Source organism: Bufo bufo, chromosome 6 (assembly GCF_905171765.1).
Source record: "Bufo bufo chromosome 6, aBufBuf1.1, whole genome shotgun sequence".
NCBI lineage: Eukaryota > Metazoa > Chordata > Amphibia > Anura > Bufonidae > Bufo > Bufo bufo.
Genome location: NC_053394.1, coordinates 426683086 through 426707822, shown reverse-complemented (window position 1 = coordinate 426707822; position 24737 = coordinate 426683086). Strand labels below are relative to the sequence as shown.

The window sequence follows — 24737 nt, the reverse complement described above, 5'->3', positions numbered from 1 at the left end:
TTCTGTTAAAGGGGTTGTCTCACTTCATTAAGTGGCATGTATCATGTAGAGAAAGTTAATACCAGCCACTTACTAATGGATTGTGATTGTCCATATTGCTTCCATTGCTGGCTGGATTCATTTTTCCATCACATTATAACACTGCTCGTTTCCATGGTTACAGACCACCCTGCAATCCATCAGCGGTGGTCGTGCTTGCACACTATAGGAAAAAACGTCAGCCTCTCTGGTGGCCGGGACCATGGGAGCGCACATAGGCTGGTGCTTTTTCCTAAATTGTGCAAACACGGCCACCACTGATGGATTGCAGGGTGGTCTGTAACCATGGAAACGAGCAGTGTATAATGTGATAGAAAAATGAATCCAGGAAGCAATATGGATAACAACAATACATTAGTAAGTGGCTTCTATTAACTTTCTCTACATGATAAATGCCACTTACTGAAGTGAGACAACCCCTTTAATTATGAAGGGGTCAAAGAGTTAAATCAAGACTGTGGCCCCATTCTCAGAATTGGTGGAGGCCCTAGAGGTCGGACTCCTCCTATTCATCAGCGGTATGCCATCATCAAACTTCTCTGAGGCAGGGCACAAAAATGCACTTTCTGCTGGCGGAAACCATCCAGATTTATAGTAAACCATGCCGTCGTTTTTGGGATTCAAAAATGAGATGACATTTTCTGTGAGGCTAGAGGGTGGTGACCACAAGGACATTATGGACAATGTCTCACCGGACAGGATCTAAACACACGTGACAAAGACAGGGATTAATGATGTAGGACGTATGCCAGGTCACATGGGTCAAAAAGTGGCCTCGTGGGCAACTACCAGTCCCAGCATCCAGAGCGGAGGGTTCCCTGTACGATGAAGCCACTAATTGCGTGCTGCTATTCCAGCGCTCGGCCGCTCTTCGCCCGTGGTTCTGTATTCCTGACAACCTCAGCAGATTCAATTCCATTCGTTTTTCATTTTTGTTAATGCCGATTCCCACTGCAAATCCCTTGATGTAAGAAAACAGAGCGTGTAATGACTCGGAACACATCCCTGGATTTAATGAGACGCGCAGGATTCCTTACATCTTCTCCTAAATTAAAATTTGCATTAGAAAGATGGATGCGTCACCTACGGTAAAAAGAGAGGGCCGTGTGATGGGGTGAATATGCAAATACAGACGCCTTGTGTCCTGGCCCCTATTGTTCTAGGGCCCGGCCATGTCCCGCAGGGATCACACACAATTAATTCATCTGTACTAATGATGTTTAACGGTTACTGTGTAATGTACTCCGCTCATGGTACTTACCGACAGCGGACACACAGAGGCCTTAAAGGGGATGTCCACCTCTGAACACCATTATTAGACCTAAGATATAATTAGAGGGTAGTCACTGCTAGGGCTGGGCAATACGGTCCGACATGAGAAATGCAATTACTTCAAATTTAGGGACAATCATAGATTTTAACTCAATGTTCTTGTTTCTTTCCCATAGGCATATCCTCGACCTGCCGCTCTATTAGGATGGGCAAAAGGGACCCCGATTCTCTGGCTCAGTGTGGGGGTCCCAGTTGACAGTTTTATGTCTTTTTTTTTTACTACTTTTCCACAATAAAAGATAATAAATAAAAATGATAAATGTGATCACAATATGAGAGCAAGAGGAGAAGTTTATTGGAATAAAACGTACGTGAAAGGAGGCTCTAGGAGCCTGGATACAAGATGAGATACGGCTTCTAGCCTGGATACAAGATGAGATACGGCCTCTAGCCTGGATACAAGATGAGATACGGCCTCTGGCCTGGATACAAGATGAGATACGGCCTCTGGCCTGGATACAAGATGAGATACGGCCTCTGGCCTGGATACAAGATGAGATACGGCCTCTGGCCTGGATACAAGATGAGATACGGCCTCTGGCCTGGATACAAGATGAGATACGGCCTCTGGCATGGATACAAGAGGAGATACGACCTCTAGCCTGGATACGAGATGAGATACGGCCTCTAGCCTGGATACAAGATGAGATACGGCCTCTAGCCTGGAGATGAGGTATGGACTCTAGCCTGGAAACAAGATGAGATACGGCTTCTAGCCTGGATACAAGATGAGATACGGCCTCTGGCCTGGATACAAGATGAGATACGGCCTCTGGCCTGAATACAAGATGAGATACGGCCTCTAGCCTGGATACAAGATGAGATACGGCCTCTAGCCTGGATACATGATGAGATACGGCCTCTAGCCTGGATACATGATGAGATACGGCCTCTAGCCTGGATACAAGATGAGATACGGCCTCTGGCCTGGATACAAGATGAGATACGGCCTCTGGCCTGGATACAAGATGAGATACGGCCTCTAGCCTGGATACAAGATGATACGGCCTCTAGCCTGGATACAAGATGAGATACGGCCTCTAGCCTGGATACAAGATGAGATACGGCCTCTAGCAGGGATACAAGATGAGATACGGCCTCTGGCCTGGATACAAGTTGAGATACGGCCTCTGGCCTGGATACATGATCAGATACAGCCTCTATCCTGGATACAACATGAGATACAAGATGAGGTACGGCCTCTAGCCTGGATACAAGATGAGTTAAGGCCTCTAGCCTGGATACAAGATGAGATATGGCCTCTAGCCTAGATACAAGATGAGATACAGCCTCTAGCCTGGATACAAGATGAGATACGGCCTCTAGCCTAGATACAAGATGAGTTACGGCCTCTAGCCTGGATACAAGATGATACGGCCTCTAGCCTGGATACAAGATGATACGGCCTCTAGCCTGGATACAAGATGAGATACGGCCTCTAGCCTGGATACAAGATGAGATACGGCCTCTAGCTTGGATACATGATGAGATACGGCCTCTAGTCTGGATACAAGATGAGATACGGCCTCTAGCCTGGATACAAGATGAGATACGGCCTCTAGCCTGGATACAAGATGAGATACGGCCTCTAGCCTGGATACAAGATGAGATACGGCCTTTAACATGGATACAAGATGAGATACGGCCTCTAGCCTGGATACAAGATGAGATACAACCTCTAGCCTGGATACAAGATGAGATACAGCCTCTGGCAAGGATACAAGATGAGATACAACCTTTAGCCTGGATACAAGATGAGATACGGCCTCTAGCCTGGATACAAGATGAGATACGGCCTCTAGCCTGGATACAAGATGAGATACGGTTGGACATGGAGGCATACAGGTTCTGTATGGTATCCTGCGGCACATTTGCCCACAGATGTTACAGATGGGCCTGTAGATCCTGCACACTTGTAGGTTGCTGATGTTGGTGTTCCAGCTGGTCACATAAATGCTGGATTGGTGATAAATCCGGTGACCGGCAGCCTGGGAAGTGTTGTAATCTGGAGGAGACATTCCTGGGAAACCCTTTCTGTATGTGGGCGAGCATTATCCTGCCACGAGAGTAGCACATGTGGTGGCAGGATGTCCTGCACATATCACTGAGCTGTTATTGTCTTCGTATCACTACTAGGCGTGACCGACTGTCGTATCTGATGGTGCCAGATTATCACACCAGAGGTTGGGGCAGTGCGTTGCTCCACAGCAAAGGCAGGATTGAAGCGTTTGTCACCCGGCCTCCATACTCAAACCAGACCGTCGTGGGATCCTAAACAGTACCTGGATTCATCGATAAAGTTCCAGTCGGTAGCAGTGCTGGATTCTCGTTCACAATACAACTGCAAATGAAAATAACAGTGACAGGCTGCCAATGGCAGGGCATGTATTGGGCACCATGACACCAAACTTCAAACTGCTAAGTGCCTGGAAATGGTCCGGGCAGAGACAGGGGTGTAATGAAGGGGCCACCTGTGTCTGGATAGTGGACAACAAAACTGTGGGAGCTGCTAGTACTTGCTGGCGGATCAAACGATCCTCTCTACTGGTGTTTGTCTGGCCCTCCAGACCCTATTCACTGTTTGTGCCCTTATGTAACTGCTGCTCCCAACACCTTCTAACAGCTCGGTCAGAACAGCCTAGATGGCGGACAAGTAGTCGAACATCCTTCTTATCTCAGTGTAATGATTCACCCCCTCTCAATGGCTGGAAACTGGGCAAAATGTATTGGTGTGTGTTGTAGAGGCATGTCTAGGAGTTAATGATCTGTCATCAAGAGGTACACTATCCAAAAGTACACTCTGAAAGCAGTTTTATAGGGCAGTAGGAGAAGCACTTTTACGCCCTCTTGTGGCAGAACCCAGTGTCTAATCAGACCTCACCTGTAATCATTTACAATCTGCCTGAGACATAACTGCAGGACGAGTTTTGCAGCATCCAACATTTCTATCCGGGGCCGGCATTTTGTCAATGAGTTTGACACATTTGTTAAACTTTATTACCCTTTAGTAATGCATTTGTTATAGGGGGTGTCACAATGCGATCATTGATCTCTTTTATACTGCGGTGGTATGCCAGCCCACCATAACCCATCACTGGTCAGACTGATCGGCTGCCTCAGGCTGTGCCTGTAGGCATACATGTAGCCATAAACAGTCAAATGGCAATGCATTGGTACCGCGATAGAGAAGAAGGATCCCTTCCGTGTCATTTAGAGAGGTTTATACAAGATAGGACACAGTTATCAGTCCATGGGGACCCGATACCCCAACTAATCAGTTGTTCTGTTCAGCAACTGGCACCAGAAACTACACAGAAGACGGATCCTATAACAGAAGGCTCCATCCAGTCTGTAGTTTCTAGCGCCAGTGTACTTCTACTCCACTCCCATTCACGTCAATGGGAGCTGGACTGCAGTACCCTGGTAAGGCCACTACACCATGTATGGCGCTGTCTTCTACTAGCCCCATCCAGGGTACAATTATCAGCACCAGGAATTACTGAGACCCACGGATCTGCACGCCATCAGTCAGTGTCGGCCTACTGCAGCCCGATATTAGCCCAATCTGCACGGAAAAAAAACGTAAAGGGGTTCTCCGGGTAAATATAATGATGTCTTATCCTCAGGATGGGTCAACATTATCACATTGGGAGGGGTCCGAGTCCTGCCACCCCCGCCAATCAGCTATTTCATGGAGGCGCCGCTCTCACCGGAGCTCTGGTGGGCAGCTTTCCAAGGACAGCGCCGTTCATCGTATAGTGGCAGTGATGGGTACTGCAGCTCCATTGACTTGATATAGGGCTGAGCTGCAACTAGGCCACGTGACCAATGTGCAGTGATGTCACTGGCCTAGGAAGCGAACGCGGTGCTCACTGAGTGGCCTCTTTGATCGGCGGGGGTCCCAGAGTCGGGCCCCTGCCAATCTGATATTGACAAACTATGATTGAACCCCTTTAAACAAATCAGGCCAAACCGAGTCCGAACGCGCGTCGCGGTATGCCTATGAATTTCGCTTTCTGGTTTACAAATCTAAACCCCCAACTGAAAACCCAGAGGGGGTAAAATGTGGTGTGAACACAGCCCAAGCGCTAGGATCTCCATAAATCTGGGCTTAAAACCACAAACTGTTTTCTCTGCGCGGTGACAACGTCCGTAGGGGGATCTCATCAGTATACAGCGGGGCCAGAGAGAGGACAAACGGGGTATTTACCCCTATATTACAGCACCCTGCTGCAGGGGAGGGGGTCCGAGCAACTATCAATCTGACCCGGATGTCACTGTGCAATATCAGGTATCCACTAACAACCAGCAGAACTGCGATTCCAGCTCTGGAAGATATTACGAGATAAAAACCTCTTGATATTGGGGTGTACGCGCCTAGGAACCCTCCCAGCTGACAAGAACTACAGGCCCCAGCATGCCCGGCCTCACCTCCCCTGTTGGGCCCGGTCAGTCTACTGACAGACTACAACTCTCAGTATGGTTTACCAAACGGCAATCAGGCAGCAAACCATTCAAGAACTACAACTCCCAGCATGCCCTCACTTGCAGTCTCATACAGGCTGGGAGCTGTAGTCTAAAATGTAGAAAGGCTGATTGAATGGTTTGGGATATAGAATCTGGGGGGAGAAGTGGACGTGACTACTACTCTCACCAGGTCCTCAAGTACGTACAGAGACTTGTACTACATTACATTGGTAGTCTTTGTCCTGAGATCCTCAGCTGACAGAAAACTACAACGCCCAGCATTGTCAGACACAGACACACCATCACATCAACTCCAGAGCGCCGAGCGCCTCACACATGACCTCCAGTAACCTGCTGACCCAGAGCGGAAGTGCGTCACCGGAAGCCACGGGATGACGTAGAGGGCAAGATGGCGGCGCGCATGAAGTGAGAGGGCACAGCGGGCGCAAAATGACAGGTGAGGGTGAGAAGGGTGCGCGGGTGATACTGGTCCTGTGACGGGTGTGCGGCGGTTGTCGGGGGCTAAGGAGACCGTATAAACCCTGAGACGTGGACATGGCACCCCAGGGGAATGGGCGAGACCGGCAGCCTGCACCCCACATGTCTGCAGAGTACTGGTGACATCATCATGTAGGAGGCACTGGGCAGTGACGTCACAAAGACCACGATATAGGGGGGAATAATGACACACTGACACTTGGGGTACAAGATAATGACACACTGACACTTGGGGTACAGGATGATGACACTGACACTTGGGGTACAGGATAATGACACCGACACTTGGGGTACAGGATAATGACACTGACACTTGGGGTACAAGATAATGACACTGACACTTGGGGTACAAGATAATGACACTAACACTTGGGGTACAGGATAATGACACCGACACTTGGGGTACAGGATAATGACACTGACACTTGGGGTACAGGATAATGACACTGACACTTGGGGTACAGGATAATGACACTGACACTCGGGGTACAGGATAATGACACTGACACTTGGGGTACAGGATAATGACACTGACACTTGGGGTACAGGATAATGGCACTGACACTTGGGGTACAGGATAATGACACTGACACTTGGGGTACAGGATAATGACACTGACACTTGGGGTACAGGATAATGACACTGACACTGGGGGTGCAGGATAATGACACTGACACTTGAGGTACAGGATAATGACATTGACACTTGGGGTACAGGATAATGACACTGACACTTGGGGTACAGGATAATGACACTGACACTCGGGGTACAGGATAATGACACTGACACTTGGGGTACAGGATAATGACACTGACACTTGGGGTACAGGATAATGGCACTGACACTTGGGGTACAGGATAATGACACTGACACTTGGGGTACAGGATAATGACACTGACACTTGGGGTACAAGATAATGACACTAACACTTGGGGTACAGGATAATGACACCGACACTTGGGGTACAGGATAATGACACTGACACTTGGGGTACAGGATAATGACACTGACACTTGGGGTACAGGATAATGACACTGACACTCGGGGTACAGGATAATGACACTGACACTTGGGGTACAGGATAATGACACTGACACTTGGGGTACAGGATAATGGCACTGACACTTGGGGTACAGGATAATGACACTGACACTTGGGGTACAGGATAATGACACTGACACTTGGGGTACAGGATAATGACACTGACACTGGGGGTGCAGGATAATGACACTGACACTTGAGGTACAGGATAATGACATTGACACTTGGGGTACAGGATAATGACACTGACACTTGGGGTACAGGATAATGACACTGACACTTGGGGTACAGGATAATGACACACTGACACTTGGGGTACAGGATAATGACACGCTGACACTTGGGGTACAGGATAATGACACACTGACACTTGGGGTACAGGATAATGACACTGACACTTGGGGTACAGGATAATGACACTGACACTTGGGGTACAGGATAATGACACGCTGACACTTGGGGTACAGGATAATGACACGCTGACACTTGGGGTACAGGATAATGACACTGACACTTGGGGTACAGGATAATGACACTGACAATTGGGGTACAGGATAATGACACTGACACTCGGGGTACAGGATAATGACACTGACACTTGGGGTACAGGATAATGACACACTGACACTTGGGGGTACAGGATAATGACACTGACACTTGGGGTACAGGATAATGACACACTGACACTTGGGGGTACAGGATAATGACACTGACACTTGGGGTACAGGATAATGACACTGACACTTGGGGTACAGGATAATGACACTGACACTCGGGGTACAGGATAATGACACTGACACTTGGGGTACAGGATAATGACACTGACACTTGGGGTACAGGATAATGACACTGACACTTGGGGTACAGGATAATCACACACTGACACTTGGGGTACAGGATAATGACGCTGACACTTGGGGTACAGGATAATGACGCTGACACTTGGGGTACAGGATAATGACACTGACACTTGGGGTACAGGATAATGACACTGACAATTGGGGTACAGGATAATGACACTGACACTTGGGGTACAGGATAATGACACACTGACACTTGGGGTACAGGATAATGACACACTGACACTTGGGGTATAGGATAATGACACTGACACTTGGGGTACAAGATAATGACACACTGACACTTGGGGCACAGGATAATGACACTGACACTTGGGGTACAGGATAATGACACTGACACTTGGGGTACAGGATAATGACACTGACACTCGGGGTACAGGATAATGACACTGACACTCGGGGTACAGGATAATGACACTGACACTTGGGGTACAGGATAATGACACACTGACACTTGGGGGTACAGGATAATGACACTGACACTTGGGGTACAGGATAATGACACTGACACTTGGGGTACAGGATAATGACACTGACACTTGGGGTACAGGATAATGACACTGACAATTGGGGTACAGGATAATGACACTGACACTTGGGGTACAGGATAATGACACACTGACACTTGGGGTATAGGATAATGACACTGACACTTGGGGTACAGGATAATGACACTGACACTTGGGGTACAGGATAATGACACTGACACTTGGGGTACAGGATAGTGACACTGACACTTGGGGTACAAGATAATGACACACTGACACTTGGGGTGCAGGATAATGACACTGACACTTGGGGTACAAGATAATGACACACTGACACTTGGGGCACAGGATAATGACACACTGACACTTGGGGTACAGGATAATGACACAATGACACTCGGGCCCCGAATCGTAGAAGACACCGCTTATGTGTGATGTTCTCTCCATTAATTTAGATGGGAGTTTTGAAAATTGACAAGCTCTAGTTGTTTTTGGAAGTCCTATAGTGGTGAATAGAGAGTGCACTGCGCAAGCACTGCCATCACTCCATACACTGCCATGAGACTGCTTGAAATAGCCGAGCCGGTGCTGTTCTTTGTTCTGAACTCCCATAATGGTGAATGGAGGGTGGCTGCTCTCTGTTCACCTTGGGGGCCTTGTTCTGGAGAGAGGAGCACGTTCCAGTGGTAGGCGGGTCCTTACGATATGTCATCAATGTCACAGATGGGAATACCCATTTAAACCATCATCAATTGTATTCCAAATACTAAAAGGGCTGTTTCACACAAGCTAGTCCATTGCGGGAATCGCGCTCCACGTGTGAGCGTGATCCTCCGTTCTGGACTTGCAGGAGCCCACAGCATTACACTGATTTATAATGCTATGTGTCTCTGCTTTACCGTACTTCTATAGCATTAAAGGGGTTGTCTCATCATGGACAATGGGGGCATATCGCTAGGATATGCCCCCATTGTCTTATAGGTGCTGGTCCCACCGCTGTGACCTGCACCTATATCGGGAACGGAGCCCCGCAAGGGGGTGGCTGGAGGACTCCAGTCCGGCCACCGCCAAACGCTCTTCTCATAGAAGTAAATTGAAGCTCACCACACATGACCGGCCACTGCTCCCATTCTCTTCTATGGGCCAGCACTCGGCTATTTTCGCTAGCCTCATAGAAAATGAATCGAGGTCGGCTGTGCGTGTGCAGTGCGCCCTCCTTAACTTTCGGTGCTCTGTTCTCGATATAGGTGCGGATCCCAGCGGTGGGACCCGCACCTATAAGACAATGGGGGCACATCCTAGCGATATGCTCCCATTGTCCATGATGAGACCACCCCTTTAAGCCTCATTCACACGTCAGTGATTTCTATCAGTGATTATGAGCCAAAACCAGGATTGGAGCCTCCACAGAGATCAGGTGTAAGGGAAAGATCTGCACCTGTTCTGTTTTTGACCTGTACCTGGTTTTGGCTGAAAATCACTGATGGAAAACACTGACCGAACACTGATGTGTGAATAAGGCCTCATGCACACGACTGTAGTTCTGATCTGCATCCGATCCGCAGTTTTTGCGGCTTGGATGCGGACCCGTTCACTTCAATGAGGCCGCCAAAGATGCAGACAGCACTCCGTTCCGTGGTCCGCAAAAAAACAAAAACCTGTCCTATTCTTGTCCGCGCTTTGCGGACAAGAATAAGCAGTTATATTAAAGGCTGTCCGTGCCGTACTGCAAATTGCGGAACGCACACGGACGCCATCCGTATTTTGCGGATCCGCGATTTGTGGACCGCAAAACACACAACGGTCGTGTGCATGAGGCATTATACTGACAGCTTTATATCACTGTGATCCTGTAGAAGTAAGGTCAAGCAGAGACGCACAGCATTATAAATCAGTGTAATGCCGCGCGCTCCTGTAAGTCCAGAACTGAGGATGACGCTCAGACACGGAGCGCGATTCCCGCAATGGACTCGCTCTAGGACATAGATTCCAGCAGTTAATTAATAGAGAGTCGTATTGGGTTTTTACATCACGCGCTCTTACTCCGTCGGCTGGAATGAGATGACGGACAATACAAAAGGTAACATTTTATTGATGCAGTTTGTATTGACATTTTATAGTTTTCAGCCTTTATTCTTCGTATTGATAAACGTGCAGTGAAGATTTGTGTTGAAGCCGTAGTTTTTATTACAATCATTTTTTTATGTTTAACTTGTGTGATTGCAGCTTGTGATGCGTTTTCTGTTTGGTTATTGTAGTTGTGCCATATGCAGCCTCCGTGACTTACCCATCCGTGCTGCTGTGGCGAGTCTGACCTCCGTTATGTGGTGCCGGTGGTGTGACTCCATTACCGTGCCACCCAGACCAGCTGAAAGTGCGGCTGATCAGCGTATCAGGGAGCAGAGACGCCAGGACAGTCGGGTTTGCTCTTCTTTCCTCACACACTTTGTCATGTGGATTTCTGACTTTCTATCTGTCAGTGGCTTCTCCTCTGCTGATTCTGGTTCTGCCGTTACGTTCTGGTTTTGACTACTCTCGGTTTATTACTCTGTGTTTGGTTCTGATGGTATTCTCTGGTTTTGACTTGTCCTCTCTCACTTCCCCTTCTTCTCCTCTAAGTAAGTCCTGCACAGCCTCTTTTGCGGCTCCATTGAAGTGAATGGGTCCGCATCCGAGCCGCCTCGGATGTGGACAAAAACAACGGTCGTGTGCATGAGGCCTAAGATGGGAAGTCTTAGAAATCGGCTCTTGTACTTTTCCATTGTCAAATGAGTAAACAATGCCACAATCTGCTCGCCTGTAAAACTGCAGCGAATGTTTCTCGCTTAAACCTTCTTTGCAGGAGTGGAAATATTCCTGTGAGATCATAACGTAGAGAAGTCATAAATGCAGTTTTTATAGAGCCCGGGCTACCAGCTACACCGCCATTTATGATGTGAGAGCAGGCGTTGATACATTGGTGACCTAGTGGGAGAAGTAATCACCTCTGACCTTATATACGTGTAGTATCTGCAGCACGCTCACAAGTGGGGTACAGGGCAGTGACAATCTGACACTTGGGGTACAGGATAATGACACTGACACTCGGGGTACAGGATAATGACACAGTGACACTTGGGGTACAGGATAATGACACTGACACTTGGGGTACAGGATAATGACGCTGACACTTGGGGTACAGGATAATGACGCTGACACTTGGGGTACAGGATAATGACACTGACACTTGGGGTACAGGATAATGACAATGACACTTGGGGTACAGGATAATGACAGTGACACTTGGGGTACAGGATAATGACAGTGACACTTGGGGTACAGGATAATGACACTGACACTTGGGGTACAGGATAATGACACTGACACTTGGGGTACAGGATAATGACACTGACACTTGGGGTACAGGATAATGACACTGACACTTGGGGTACAGGATAATGACAGTGACACTTGGGGTACAGGATAATGACAGTGACACTTGGGGTACAGGATAATGACACACTGACACTTGGGGTACAGGATAATGACACTGACACTTGGGGTACAGGATAATGACACACTGACACTTGGGGTACAGGATAATGACACTGACACTTGGGGTACAGGATAATGACACACTGACACTTGGGGTACAGGATAATGACACACTGACACTTGGGGTACAGGATAATGACACACTGACACTTGGGGTACAGGATAATGACACACTGACACTTGGGGTACAGGATAATGACACTGACACTTGGGGTACAGGATAATGACACTGACACTTGAGGTACAGGATAATGACACTGACACTCGAGGTACAGGATAATGACACTGACACTTGGGGTACAGGATAATGACACTGACACTTGGGGTACGGGATAATGACACGCTGACACTTGGGGTACAGGATAATGACACGCTGACACTTAGGGTACAGGATAATGACACACTGACACTTGGGGTACAGGTAATGACACTGACACTTGGGGTACAGGATAATGACACTGACACTTGGGGTACAGGATAATGACACTGACACTTGGGGTACAGGATAATGACAATGACACTTGGGGTACAGGATAATGACACCCTGACACTTGGGGTACAGGATAATGACACTGACACTTGGGGTACAGGATAATGACACTGACACTTGGGGTACAGGATAATGACACTGACACTTGGGGTACAGGATAATGACACTGACACATGGGGTACAGGATAATGACACAGTGACACTTGGGGTACAGGATAATGACACGCTGACACTTGGGGTACAGGATAATGACACGCTGACACTTAGGGTACAGGATAATGACACACTGACACTTGGGGTACAGGTAATGACACTGACACTTGGGGTACAGGATAATGACACTGACACTTGGGGTACAGGATAATGACACTGACACTTGGGGTACGGGATAATGACACTGACACTTGGGGTACAGGATAATGACACTGACACTTGGGGTACGGGATAATGACACTGACACTTGGGGTACAGGATAATGACACTTGGGGTACAGGATAATGACACTGACACTTGGGGTACAGGATAATGACACTGACACTTGAGGTACAGGATAATGACACTGACACTTGGGGTACAGGATAATGACACTGACACTTGAGGTACAGGATAATGACAATGACACTTGGGGTACAGGATAATGACACTGACACTTGGGGTACAGGATAATGACACACTGACACTTGGGGTACAGGATAATGACACAGTGACACTTGGGGTACAGGATAATGACACTGACACTTGGGGTACAGGATAATGACACTGACACTTGGGGTACAGGATAATGACACTGACACTTGGGGTACAGGATAATGACACTGACACTTGGGGTACAGGATAATGACACTGACACTTGGGGTACAGGATAATGACACTGACACTTGGGGTACAGGATAATGACACTGACACTTGAGGTCACAGCTGTATGATATGTGGTGCAGGGTAGATGACATAATCAGTGGTTACATATATAGATGTATATTTTTCGGTATCTGGTCTGCATGTTGATGGTGATTTGGATTCACACAAGGTTCTGCTGACAAGAATCAGTATGGCACATGCTGCTGTCAGTAGTGCAGCCTCAGGCTTTGGTGCTGTGAGGGTGCCTCATGTCTCCAGTATATTTGTGATGTGATTGATGTGGTAGCAGTAGGTTGTGGTATATTTATATACGTCTGAACCTTCCTCGGCCGGCGCTTGTTTACCTCATTCCACTATCTTCAGCCTTTAGTCTTTCCAGTGAGGTAAGTGGCCGATGTGTAGTATAACGGCCTCTATGTACCTGCCCGGTCACTTCTCATTTCCGTACCGTTCCACATAAACACTGCTCCAAAGCTCGAAGCGGCCACTGGAAAAATGTGAAAGGGATGTTTGTATCCTGCCGGCCTAATGATCTGGTGGAGGTGCCCGGCTGACGTGTTTTCACACCAATTACAGCAGAACACGTGACGGACGGGAAGTTTACTTTAGTGGAGAGAGAGGGACCCAGTGTTTTCTCTTGTCGTTCTCCCATGAACCCGGCTCCGATGGAAAAACACTTAATTTTTTCAAGAAAGTTTACAGTATGGCGGCATTGCTTCAAGATATAGAACAGTCTCCAGCGGCCCTCAGCTGTATCTCATGCGGACCGTGGTGTTCTCTTGGCACTTGCCATGGTATTGTGCTGGTAGGAATAATGCCTCTGCCAGGGATTCTGACCATCAAGCATAGCTCCTCTGCCAGGGAGTGTGACCATCAAGCATAGTGTCTCTGCCAGGGATTCTGACCATCAAGCATAGCGCCTCTGCCAGGGAGCGTCAACATCAAGCATAGCTCCTCTGCCAGGGAGTGTGACCATCAAGCATAGCGCCTCTGCCAGGGAGTGTGACCATCAAGCATAGCGCCTCTGCCAGGGAGTGTGACCATCAAGCATAGCGCCTCTGCCAGGGAGTGTGACCATCAAGCATAGCGCCTCTGCCAGGGAGTGTGACCATCAAGCATAGCGCCTCTGCCAGGGAGTGTCACCATCAAGCATAGCGCCTCTGCCAGGGAGTGTCACCATCAAGCATAGCTCATCTGCCAGGGAGCGTCACCATCAAGCATAGCGCCTCTGCCAGGGAGTGTGACCATCAAGCATAGCGCCTCTGCCAGGGAGCGTCACCATCAAGCATAGCGCCTCTGCCAGGGAGTGTCACCATCAAGCATAGCGCCTCTGCTCTTACAACATGATGAAGGCGTGATCACTGGCAGGAGGACTCTAATGCACCGCTGACCTCCCACCATGACTGCTGCAATCGGAGAAAACTCTAATCCCACAAGATAACTCTCTCATTGCCGCGATCAAGCCTTAACGCGGCACCTGACATGGGGGGACCCCCTCACAGACATGATCTCCAGACCATATCAGGCACAATCTCCTGCCATACATAAATGTGCCAGTAAGTTTCTGTGGTAACGCAGGTCCTGAAGTTTGGCTTGGTCCTGAAGGAGTTAAAGGAGTTGACTTTTTTATATACTATTACGGAATGGGGGGGGGTCTATGTTCAGTCCCCTAAGTAGCAGCCATGGCTTTCAGTTCTCTGGAGGACCTTACATGTCCTCCGGCAGCTCGTTGAGTTCAGTGTAAGCTGTGCAATACCTAATTTCCCCTGTGGTGGCGCTGTCACAGGCTCTAGCTGATGCATCCTGCGATCTGCATGTTGTCCAGGGACCCTGCTATCTTCTGGGTTGTGAATGTCTATGGCTTTAGTAGGCTTCATGTTTGGTGCTTGCAGTCGAGTTGCTTCCCCGACTGCTAGGAACGGGCTCACCAGTCTCCTCTCCTGATCCATTTTACAAGGGTCTTCCACAATTGTAGAACTGAGCACTCCCACCATATCTCTCTGGCATCGTTCTGATAATTGAAAACCCCCAGACTGTCCCCCGATGTGCCGTTCTACTAATAGAAGTTCTTGTACTGTTCCTCCATTTAGCGTTGCGCTAATTGAAGTTCCATACTCGTTAGGATCGGTCCCCTCGTGTCCTCTTGCTGCCTGATCAGGTTTATTGGTTTCTCCTTCTGAGGCCCTTAGGTTTCAAGTGAATTTCCAACTTTCATGGAGATGTTGTGTTTAGGTCCAGTATTGGATACATTTCCTGATATATCTCTATAGCTGTCAGAGCTCAGATTTTCTAAAAGCCACAAATCTAAAATGACAAAAACGTCTGGGGAAAATCAATAGCGACAATTCTCACGGACCACCGCAGAATGGCAAACAGAATAACGGCAAAAGGTGGTGGGGTCCAATCCAACTAAACTAGAGCTTTTATTAGAGCCTTAAAACCAATAAACGGACATCTAAAATGTTGTGTACACCAAAACAACACGGAACACCTCAGGTGATGTACAGAAACACACATGTGCCCACTTGGAGTGGTATAATCAATCCACCGCCAAGTATATAATACAGGTCTAGCGGGACCCTCTGATGTTAATTTGACTTATATTGCATGACAAACCTCACCCTAGTAGCCCCTGTCACTGCTATTATGCCCTAAAAACCTTCTAATATGATGTCTTACCCTACCACCGTTTGTTGTTGTTCTAAAAGCCATAAAGCTCCAGCATTGATACAGAGCGGCATAATAACATTCTTACTGCCACCACTAGAGGGAGCTCAGGAGCTGACTGCATACAGTTTTATAGAGTCTGCCTCCAGCCACCACTAGAGGGAGCTCAGGAGCTGACTGCATACAGTTTTATAGAGTCTGCCTCCAGCCACCACTAGAGGGAGAACAGGAGCTGACTGCATAAAGTTTTATAGAGTCTGCCTCCAGCCACCATTAGAGGGAGCTCAGGAGCTGACTGCATACTGTTTTATAGAGTCTGCCTCCAGCCACCACTAGAGGGTGCTCAGGAGCTGACTGCATACAGTTTTATAGAGTCTGCCTCCAGCCACCACTAGAGGGTGATCAGGAGCTGACTGCATACAGTTTTATAGAGTCTGCCTCCAGCCACCACTAGAGGGAGTTCAGGAGCTGACTGCATACAGTTTTATAGAGTCTGCCTCCAGCCACCACTAGAGGGTGCTCAGGAGCTGACTGCATACAGTTTTATAGAGTCTGCCTCCAGCCACCACTAGAGGGAGTTCAGGAGCTGACTGCATACAGTTTTATAGAGTCTGCCTCCAGCCACCACTAGAGGGTGCTCAGGAGCTGACTGCATACAGTTTTATAGAGTCTGCCTCCAGCCACCACTAGAGGGTGCTCAGGAGCTGACTGCATACAGTTTTATAGAGTCTGCCTCCAGCCACCACTAGAGGGTGCTCAGGAGCTGACTGCATACAGTTTTATAGAGTCTGCCTCCAGCCACCACTAGAGGGAGAACAGGAGCTGATTGCATACAGTTTTAGAGAGATTGGATACAGCCACCACTAGAGGGAGCTCAGAAGCTGACTGCATACAGTGTTATAGAGCCTCCCTGAAGACACCAGTAGAGGGAGCTCAGGAGCTCACTGCATACAGTGTTATAGAGTCTGCCTCCAGCCACCACTAGAGGGAGCTCAGGAGCTCACTGCATACAGTTTTATAGAGTCTGCCTCCAGCCACCACTAGAGGGAGCTCAGGAGCTCACTGCATACAGTTTTATAGAGTCTGCCTCCAGCCACCACTAGAGGGTGCTCAGGAGCTGACTGCATACAGTTTTATAGAGTCTGCCTCCAGCCACCAGTAGAGGGTGCTCAGGAGCTGACTGCATACAGTGTTATATAGACTGCCTCCAGCCACCATTAGAGGGAGCTCAGGAGCTGACTGCATACAGTGTTATATAGACTCCCTGAAGCCACCACTAGAGCAGTGCTCCAGACCAAAAAAATAAACAGGAGCCATTGGCTCCTAAACTGAAAAATTTGGGAGCCAAATAAAGTTTTTAGCCGCCAAATTGAAAATATATATAATTATAATAAATAAAAAAAATAGACTTGGAAAAGATGAGACGCAGGTCACAGTAATGAGCCAGCAGTACATATTAGGGGTGTCATGATACCAAAATTTTGATTCGGTTTCGATACCAAAAAGCACCATTCCGCATTTTATGGAATGTCCGGACCATAATAGAACAGTCCTATCCTATTTTTTGGGGAGACAAGGTGATACGATTATTATTTATTTTCTTTTACCACGTGCACCGCATAGGAGATATTTTTTAATAGTTTGGACATTTCGGACGTGGCGATATGTAATATGTTTATTTATTGTTTATATATTTTATAAGTAAAATTGGGAAAGGGGGTGATTTATACTTAATATTTTGGTGTTTGTGTTTTTTTTACACTTTTTATTTACTAACAATTAGCCCCCTTAGGGGCTACAACCCTTGTCCTATTCACTCCGATAGAGCTCTATTAGGGTGACCTTGACTGCACACTCTCCCTGCTGCCCTGTGCATAGTGCACACAGCAGCAGGAAGGATACCATGGCAGCCAGGGCTTCAGTAGCGTCCTGGCTGCCATGGTAACCGATTAGAGCCCCTCGATTACACTGCTGGGGCTCCGATGGGAACGGCCACTGAGGAGGAGGAGGGGAGGGTCCCTGTGGCCACTGCCACCAATGACTTTAATATTTGGGGGGGCGCACTGCGCAACCAATGATGTTAACTCACCCATTAATTCAAATACAGGAGGGGGGTGCTGGCTGATAGTCGGATCCTGACCTCTGACAGGTAGCTGCAATCAGCGGCAGTTAAAGGCATTCGGTCACCTGGATTTTAGTGACCGAGCTTTTAACAGTCTGCTTGTTTTATATTAAAATATACTAGTATTACTACCCTAAGTGTTGTCATTTGTCAAGAAAATCGCTTTTATTAATATGGTAATTACTTGAGTAAGGCTCCTAGGGGCTGTCCCTCCGGCCGTTGGAGCCCAGACGCGCCCCTTCTCCTGGAGCCCAGCACTGCCCCACTGTTAATTTATTCACTCCTCATTGCCGGCTGGCGCATGTGCAGTGCGTCCTGTGAGGCCGATATCCACGGCGCATGCGCAAGATTATGGCTCAGCGAACGCGTTCCGTGGATACACATGTCAGCCCCTGGAATCGGCCTAGACAAATGACAACACTTAGGGTAGTAATACTAGTATATTTTAATACAAAACGAGCAGACTGATGTGATGATGTTAAAAGCTCTGTCACTAAAATCCAGGTGACAGAATCCCTTTAACCCCTGAGGTGCAGCACCCTGTCATAGAGTTTGGGTGTCGGCTATGGGATTCTGCAGCCAGCACCCGCCTCCTGTATTTGGTGAGTTAACATGATTGGTGGTGCAGTGGCCACAGCCCCTCCCCTTCCCCTCTGTCTTTTTATTGGAGGCAGTGGCACAGGGGGAAGGGAGAAACTGCTTCCTTCTCCCCTGTGCTGCTGAGCGAACGCCTGCGCTGGGGCGGCGGGGCAAGGAATTATTGGCTCCCATGCCCCGCTGCAATATTCAGCTACAGTGCGGCAGCCCTGTCGCAAATGGCGACAAGGCTAAAAAGACTTGTCGCCATCTGCAAATTTTAAGGCGCACTGGCAACCATTTTGGTCACCATCTGGAGCGCTTTAGAGGGAGCTCAGGAGCTGACTGCGTACAGTGTTGTAGAGACTGCCTCCAGCCACCACTAGAGGGAGCTCAGAAGCTCACTGCGTATAGTGTTATAGAGACTGCCTGCAGCCACCACTAGAGGGAGCTCAGGAGCTGACTGCGTATAGTGTTATGGAGACTGCCTGCAGCCACCAGTAGTAGAGCTCAGGAGCTGACTGCGTATAGTGTTGTAGAGACTTCCTCCAGCCACCACTAGAGGGAGCTCAGGAGCTGACTGTATACAGTATTATAGAGACTGGCTCCAGCTACCACTAGAGGGAGCTCACTGCGTACAGTGTTATAGAGGCTGGCTACAGGCACCAGTAGAGGGAGCTCAGGAGCTGACTGCATACAGTGTTATAGAGACTGCCTGCAGCCACCACTAGAGGGAGCTCAGGAGTTAACCGCAAACAGTGTTACTATGGAGGTCAATGTATGCAGCAAGCTCCTGAACTCCCCCTAGTGATGGCTGACAGAATGTAACGGGGCTCTATGGAGTCCTTGCAGATTTTAGTGGATTCTCTGAGCCATAGTGAACGTCAGCCATGTTTTTTCTTTATCTCCAGGTGTGACAGGAATATGTTTGGCGCAGATTCACAGGACCGTTGTGGTGTCACCACCAGCAGCAGCATGCCGCCTGCTCCGAACCTACTGCAGAAGAAGTGACCGATGGCTGATGTTTCATCCGGCCAAACGTAAGGTAAGTGCACCAGTATGCACTTTTTTTGTGTCCGTACAGCAGTATGGGCTCTTGTTATTTGCTGGACATGTTCTTGCAAAAAAAAAAATAAAAAATCATCCCGCCATGGAGTTTTTTTTTGTCCCAGTACATTGTGCCTGTATTTAGAAATGTACACAGGCACCAGTTAGTGCAACCACCTTTATGACAGCGCTAGGGACCTTTATGTATCTGGATGCAGCCAGCAGTGTAAAGAATGGAGGTTTTCGCCCTGGTTTCCATGGCTACGTCTGTGTTTATTTATACATGCAGATATAATGTCTCCCCATTATATAAATCCACTATAGAATCAAAGTTACAATGTCCTGTAGAAAACCCCCACAGTTTACAGTGCTGGCTGCATGCAGAGAACTGGAGGGCCACTTCATTGAGCGATCTTAGAGATGCAGTGTAGAAACTGCTGGGAGTTGTAGTTTCACGACGTATGAAAAGAAACATGTTGAAGACTGCTTTCCTATAGAATAGCCATGGTGGGCTCTGCTCTAGATGGCTCCCCCAGTGGTGGCCTCCTACCATTCATTACTATCAGGGCTTCTTAGAGGACAAAGTTAGGGGAACCCCTTTTATGAGGGGGGCTTGGTAGTGAACCCTAAGATTTCCGTCCCCCCATAAGTTGGAAATCTCTGATAGGCGCGTAGTTTAATCTCGAGCCCTCGTCTTTTTCAGTATGTGACACAACAGGGGGCTTCATACCAGAGAGCAAAGCCGAAGCAGGAGCTGAGGGAGCCCGTGCCGCAAGAAGAGAGCGTGCTGCGAGAAGTGAAGCCGATAACGGCCGTACTGCCGATCGCAGACCCGTCCAGTGGTCCCCCGACTCATGAAGCACCAGGACCCTCCAACCAAAGCAACGAGCAGACCAAAGCCGCCCCCGAGGAGAGGGGCTGGAAGGAAATAAAAGTGGATGTGTCCACATTGCCCGGAATATTTGCCCGGCTGTCCAAAATCCGTCTCTCAGGTCAGTACGGACGCCCCTGTCCACCCCCATATGTGAATGCGGACATGTAGGGGTTAATCAGGTTCTCATTCTGCTCAATGTGTAAGGCACAGATATTAATTCAAGAAAGAGATAAAGCAGTAATTGCCTCTTTATTATGGGCTGGCGGCAGGTGCAGGCGATGGCGGTAATTATTAGACGCGTTTGGTAATTAACGCTTTCCCTAAATTATAGGAAAGATATAGAGTCAGCGGAAGCTGGTATCTGAAGTCTGCGCCGGGCATTTGTCCTGTCTGTGGCCCGGCGGCAGGTTCCGCATGCAGATTACTACTAATTGCCGGACTGCACCTGTTCTTGCCATTTCAGACCCCTTAAAGGGTAACTGTCATGTTTTCATCAAAAATTTTTATTTTAGCATATGTTACTGCATAAAGCAATCTTTAGTTTCTTCACATACCATGTAAGTGACTGTCCGACCATGCAGGACTTGGAGTGGCCAAGTCTCCAGAAAGGGCAGCCCCTCTTACTGGACTCATCGAGGGTGGTCCTGAGTGGTTACCATATTACTGTACAAAGGTATACACTCCTATGGGTGCAGATTACGGACCTGTAGACACTGTGTGCAGCTGTATGGTCCGTCCAGAACCGCGCAGGTACAGGATGTGGTAGGCTGTGGGTGCAGTGTTATGGGTCTGTGGACAGATACCCTAATATCGCTGTCCTTGGTGTTTGCAGCTTTGGTGGTGATCACGGCCTCCGCCGGCTATGCCATGGCTCCTGTGCCCTTTGACCTGAGCTGCTTCCTCGTGGCCTCTGTTGGCACTGGTCTGGCCTCTTGTGCTGCCAATACCATCAACCAGGTAAGTGTCCCTGTGTTATGTCTACTCTTATGTCCTATGTGGATGGCCCCCCTTAGTAATTTGTTTTCCCCCCTGAGCTCCTCCTGTGCTTGTTTTTTGCCTTTGGAAGAACTAATGTGGTGATGATCGGTGACAGCGGGTAATGCCTGTATATAGCGGGGTGTGTGTTATGTGCAGTCGGGCGAGTACATATCGTGTGGTAAGATGTGGATTGGTGGCAGTACAGTTGGCTTTATTCTATTGTAGCCCAATGCGGATATGGAGACTATTCTGCATTTACTTATATTTAGTTTTTTATTTGAGATCATAAAGAACGGACAGTCGCGAGGCCTCCCTATACATATTGGCCGGTCCCACTTTTCTCTTATTAGTGAGCCTTAAAGGGGTATTTTGATGACATAAAGTTATCCTCTATCCACAGGATAGAGAATAACTATTAGCTCGGTGGAGGTCCTACCACTGGGACCCCCACCATTTACAAGATCAGAGGCCTCATAACCCGTGCAGCCCCCAAAATGAACTGAGTCGGCATGCGTGCAGCCGCTCCATTAATTTTTATGGGAGTTCCGGAGATAGCTGAGCGCATGCCCGACCCGTCACTCCATTCATTTTGGGTGTGCTTCACAAGGTACTGAGCCGCCCCCATTCTCATGTCCTACCACTGGGACCTCCAATAGTTATCTCCTGTTCTGTGGATAGGGGATAAACGAGAAAACCCTTTGAAAGGGGTTCTCCCATGGGGACAATTCTTGCTGGTATAACTTATGAAAAGTTGTTGTTCTAAAAATCTTCATCTACTTGCTTAGGCTACTTTCACACTGGCGTTTCTGGGCCCGCTTGTGAGATCCGTTTCAGGGCTCTCACAAGCGGCTCAAAACGGATCTCACAAGCGGCTCAAAACGGATCTCACAAGCGGGCCCAGAAACGCCAGTGTGAAAGTAGCCTATGCAAGTAGATGAAGATTTTTGGAATAACAACTTTCCATATTAGTTTGATTAGGTTGATTCTGCATTCATAGGTTTGTAGAAGTTAGGATTAAGGTCTTTTTCTCAACTCTGTTCATGTTATAACATTTTTGCTGTGAAGAAGAGGCATGTGATCTCTGCTGAGTCAAATTCAGTTTTGAGAACTGCAAAAGTAAACCAAGCATCTGTGATAATATCTTGTAGGCAGAGAAACTGCCCAATAATCTTACAAAAACCTCTGGAAGAGCCTGACATTGTGAATGGATTAATGGAATTTATTTACCAAAAAAAATTTAACATATACAGCCATAATTAAAAAACAAATCTTTATTTCATGATGGAATAACCTTTGGATGGTAATATATTTTCCTCAAAAAGCATTTTATATTAAAAAAAATATATTTTTTTATTTTTTAAATCATAGATTTTTATCCACCCTGGTTCTCCATTCACTGCTGTGCCACACATGTCCACATGGGGCAACCCCTTTAAAGTTTTATTCTGGTTTAGCAGTTTTCAGCATCAATTGACAGGAAACACCACATTATCACTTCTTAATAGTGATTGATTGTTTGACATTTTCTACTGTGTTGGTTCCCTGTCTCTGACATCATGTCACTATCATCAGTGACCCTACCTCTGAGGGCGGTGTTCTGCTGGTGGACCCTGCACTGTAGATGTGATGTCAGCGGTGGTGCGGTGTTTTAGGGCGGTGCTTTTCCAGCAGGGCTTCAAGCAGGCTTGGATCTCCGATGTTCAAGCTGGAAAGGGAAAGAGAGACCTGAAGCTACAGACACTTCCCGTGAGTCTTGCGCCGGGATGTATACACAGGGCGCGGGTCACAAATCGCAATTACGTTAGAGCCGGGATGCCGAACCTGCGGCCCTCCAGCTGTTGCAGCATGCTTGGACAGCCTACAGCTATTAGGGCATGCTGGGAGGGCCGCAGGTTGAGCATCCTTGCGTTACACTCAAAATGCACTCAGAACTTCATCATCTGACTTATGTAATGCAGTTAGGTTATGCTGGGAAACCCCTTTAAGGGTTCCTAGCTGCCCCTGATAGGGTAGACTGCAGAAGCTTTAAACCTGCGCCGTACATTTACAGGGAGATGGGTTTAATGGGTTAATTTCAGTGGAGACTGACCCGACTATGGGAAACTAGGAGTAAGGCTACTTTCAGACCTGCGTTAGGTGCGGATCCGTCTGGTATCTGCACAGACGGATCCGCACCTATAATGCAAACGCTTGTATCCGTTCAGAACAGATCCGTTTGCATTACCATTTGTTCATGATAATGCAAACAGATCTGTTTTGACTTACACTGAAAGTCAATGGGAGACGGATCCGTTTTCAATTGCACCATATTGTTTCAGTGAAAACGGATCCGTCCCCATTGACTTACATTGTAAGTCAGGACGGATCCGTTTGGCTCAGTTTTGTCAGGCGGACATCAAAATGCTGCAAGCAGCCTCCAGAGCGGAATGGAGGCTGAACGGAGGCAAACTGATGCATTCTGAGCGGATCCTTATCCATTCAGAATGCATTGGGGCAAAACTGATCCGTTTTTGGGCCGCTTGTGAGAGCCCTGAAACGGATCTCACAGGCGGACCCAGAAACGGCAGTGTGAAAGTAGCCTTACTGTCTGGTGTATGTAGTGTATGGGGGGCTTCTATAGGATTACCCAGTGTCCTATGCCACAACAGAGATGTGACGGTATGTCTGTGCCAGCGCTTCTCTGTAGGCCGGTGTCCACAGCTGCCGTGATACTCCCCCATCATCTTCTGGTAACTGATCCATTAAGCGCTGACATTGCTTTTGCTTGCAAAAAAAGAAAAGAAAAGAAATAGTAATTGGGTTTTTCTTCCTTGCTCTCGTGTTGTAATACATCCGTTTCATTAGCCTGCGACACTGGGGCCCCGCA

General features: G+C 48.0%; 1 protein-coding gene across 1 annotated transcript in view; it reads left to right on the top strand.

Moving 5' to 3' along the window:
- Positions 1-6203: 6203 nt before the first annotated feature.
- Positions 6204-24737, top strand: part of LOC121003659 (protoheme IX farnesyltransferase, mitochondrial) — a 77024-nt gene continuing 58490 nt past the window's right edge. Inside the window, exons 1-4 of the mRNA XM_040435521.1 lie at positions 6204-6295; positions 19884-20017; positions 20723-21011; positions 21726-21850. Coding sequence (XP_040291455.1) covers positions 6289-6295; positions 19884-20017; positions 20723-21011; positions 21726-21850 — 555 coding nt within the window. The 5' untranslated portion in view covers positions 6204-6288. The remainder of the gene's footprint in view (positions 6296-19883; positions 20018-20722; positions 21012-21725; positions 21851-24737) is intronic.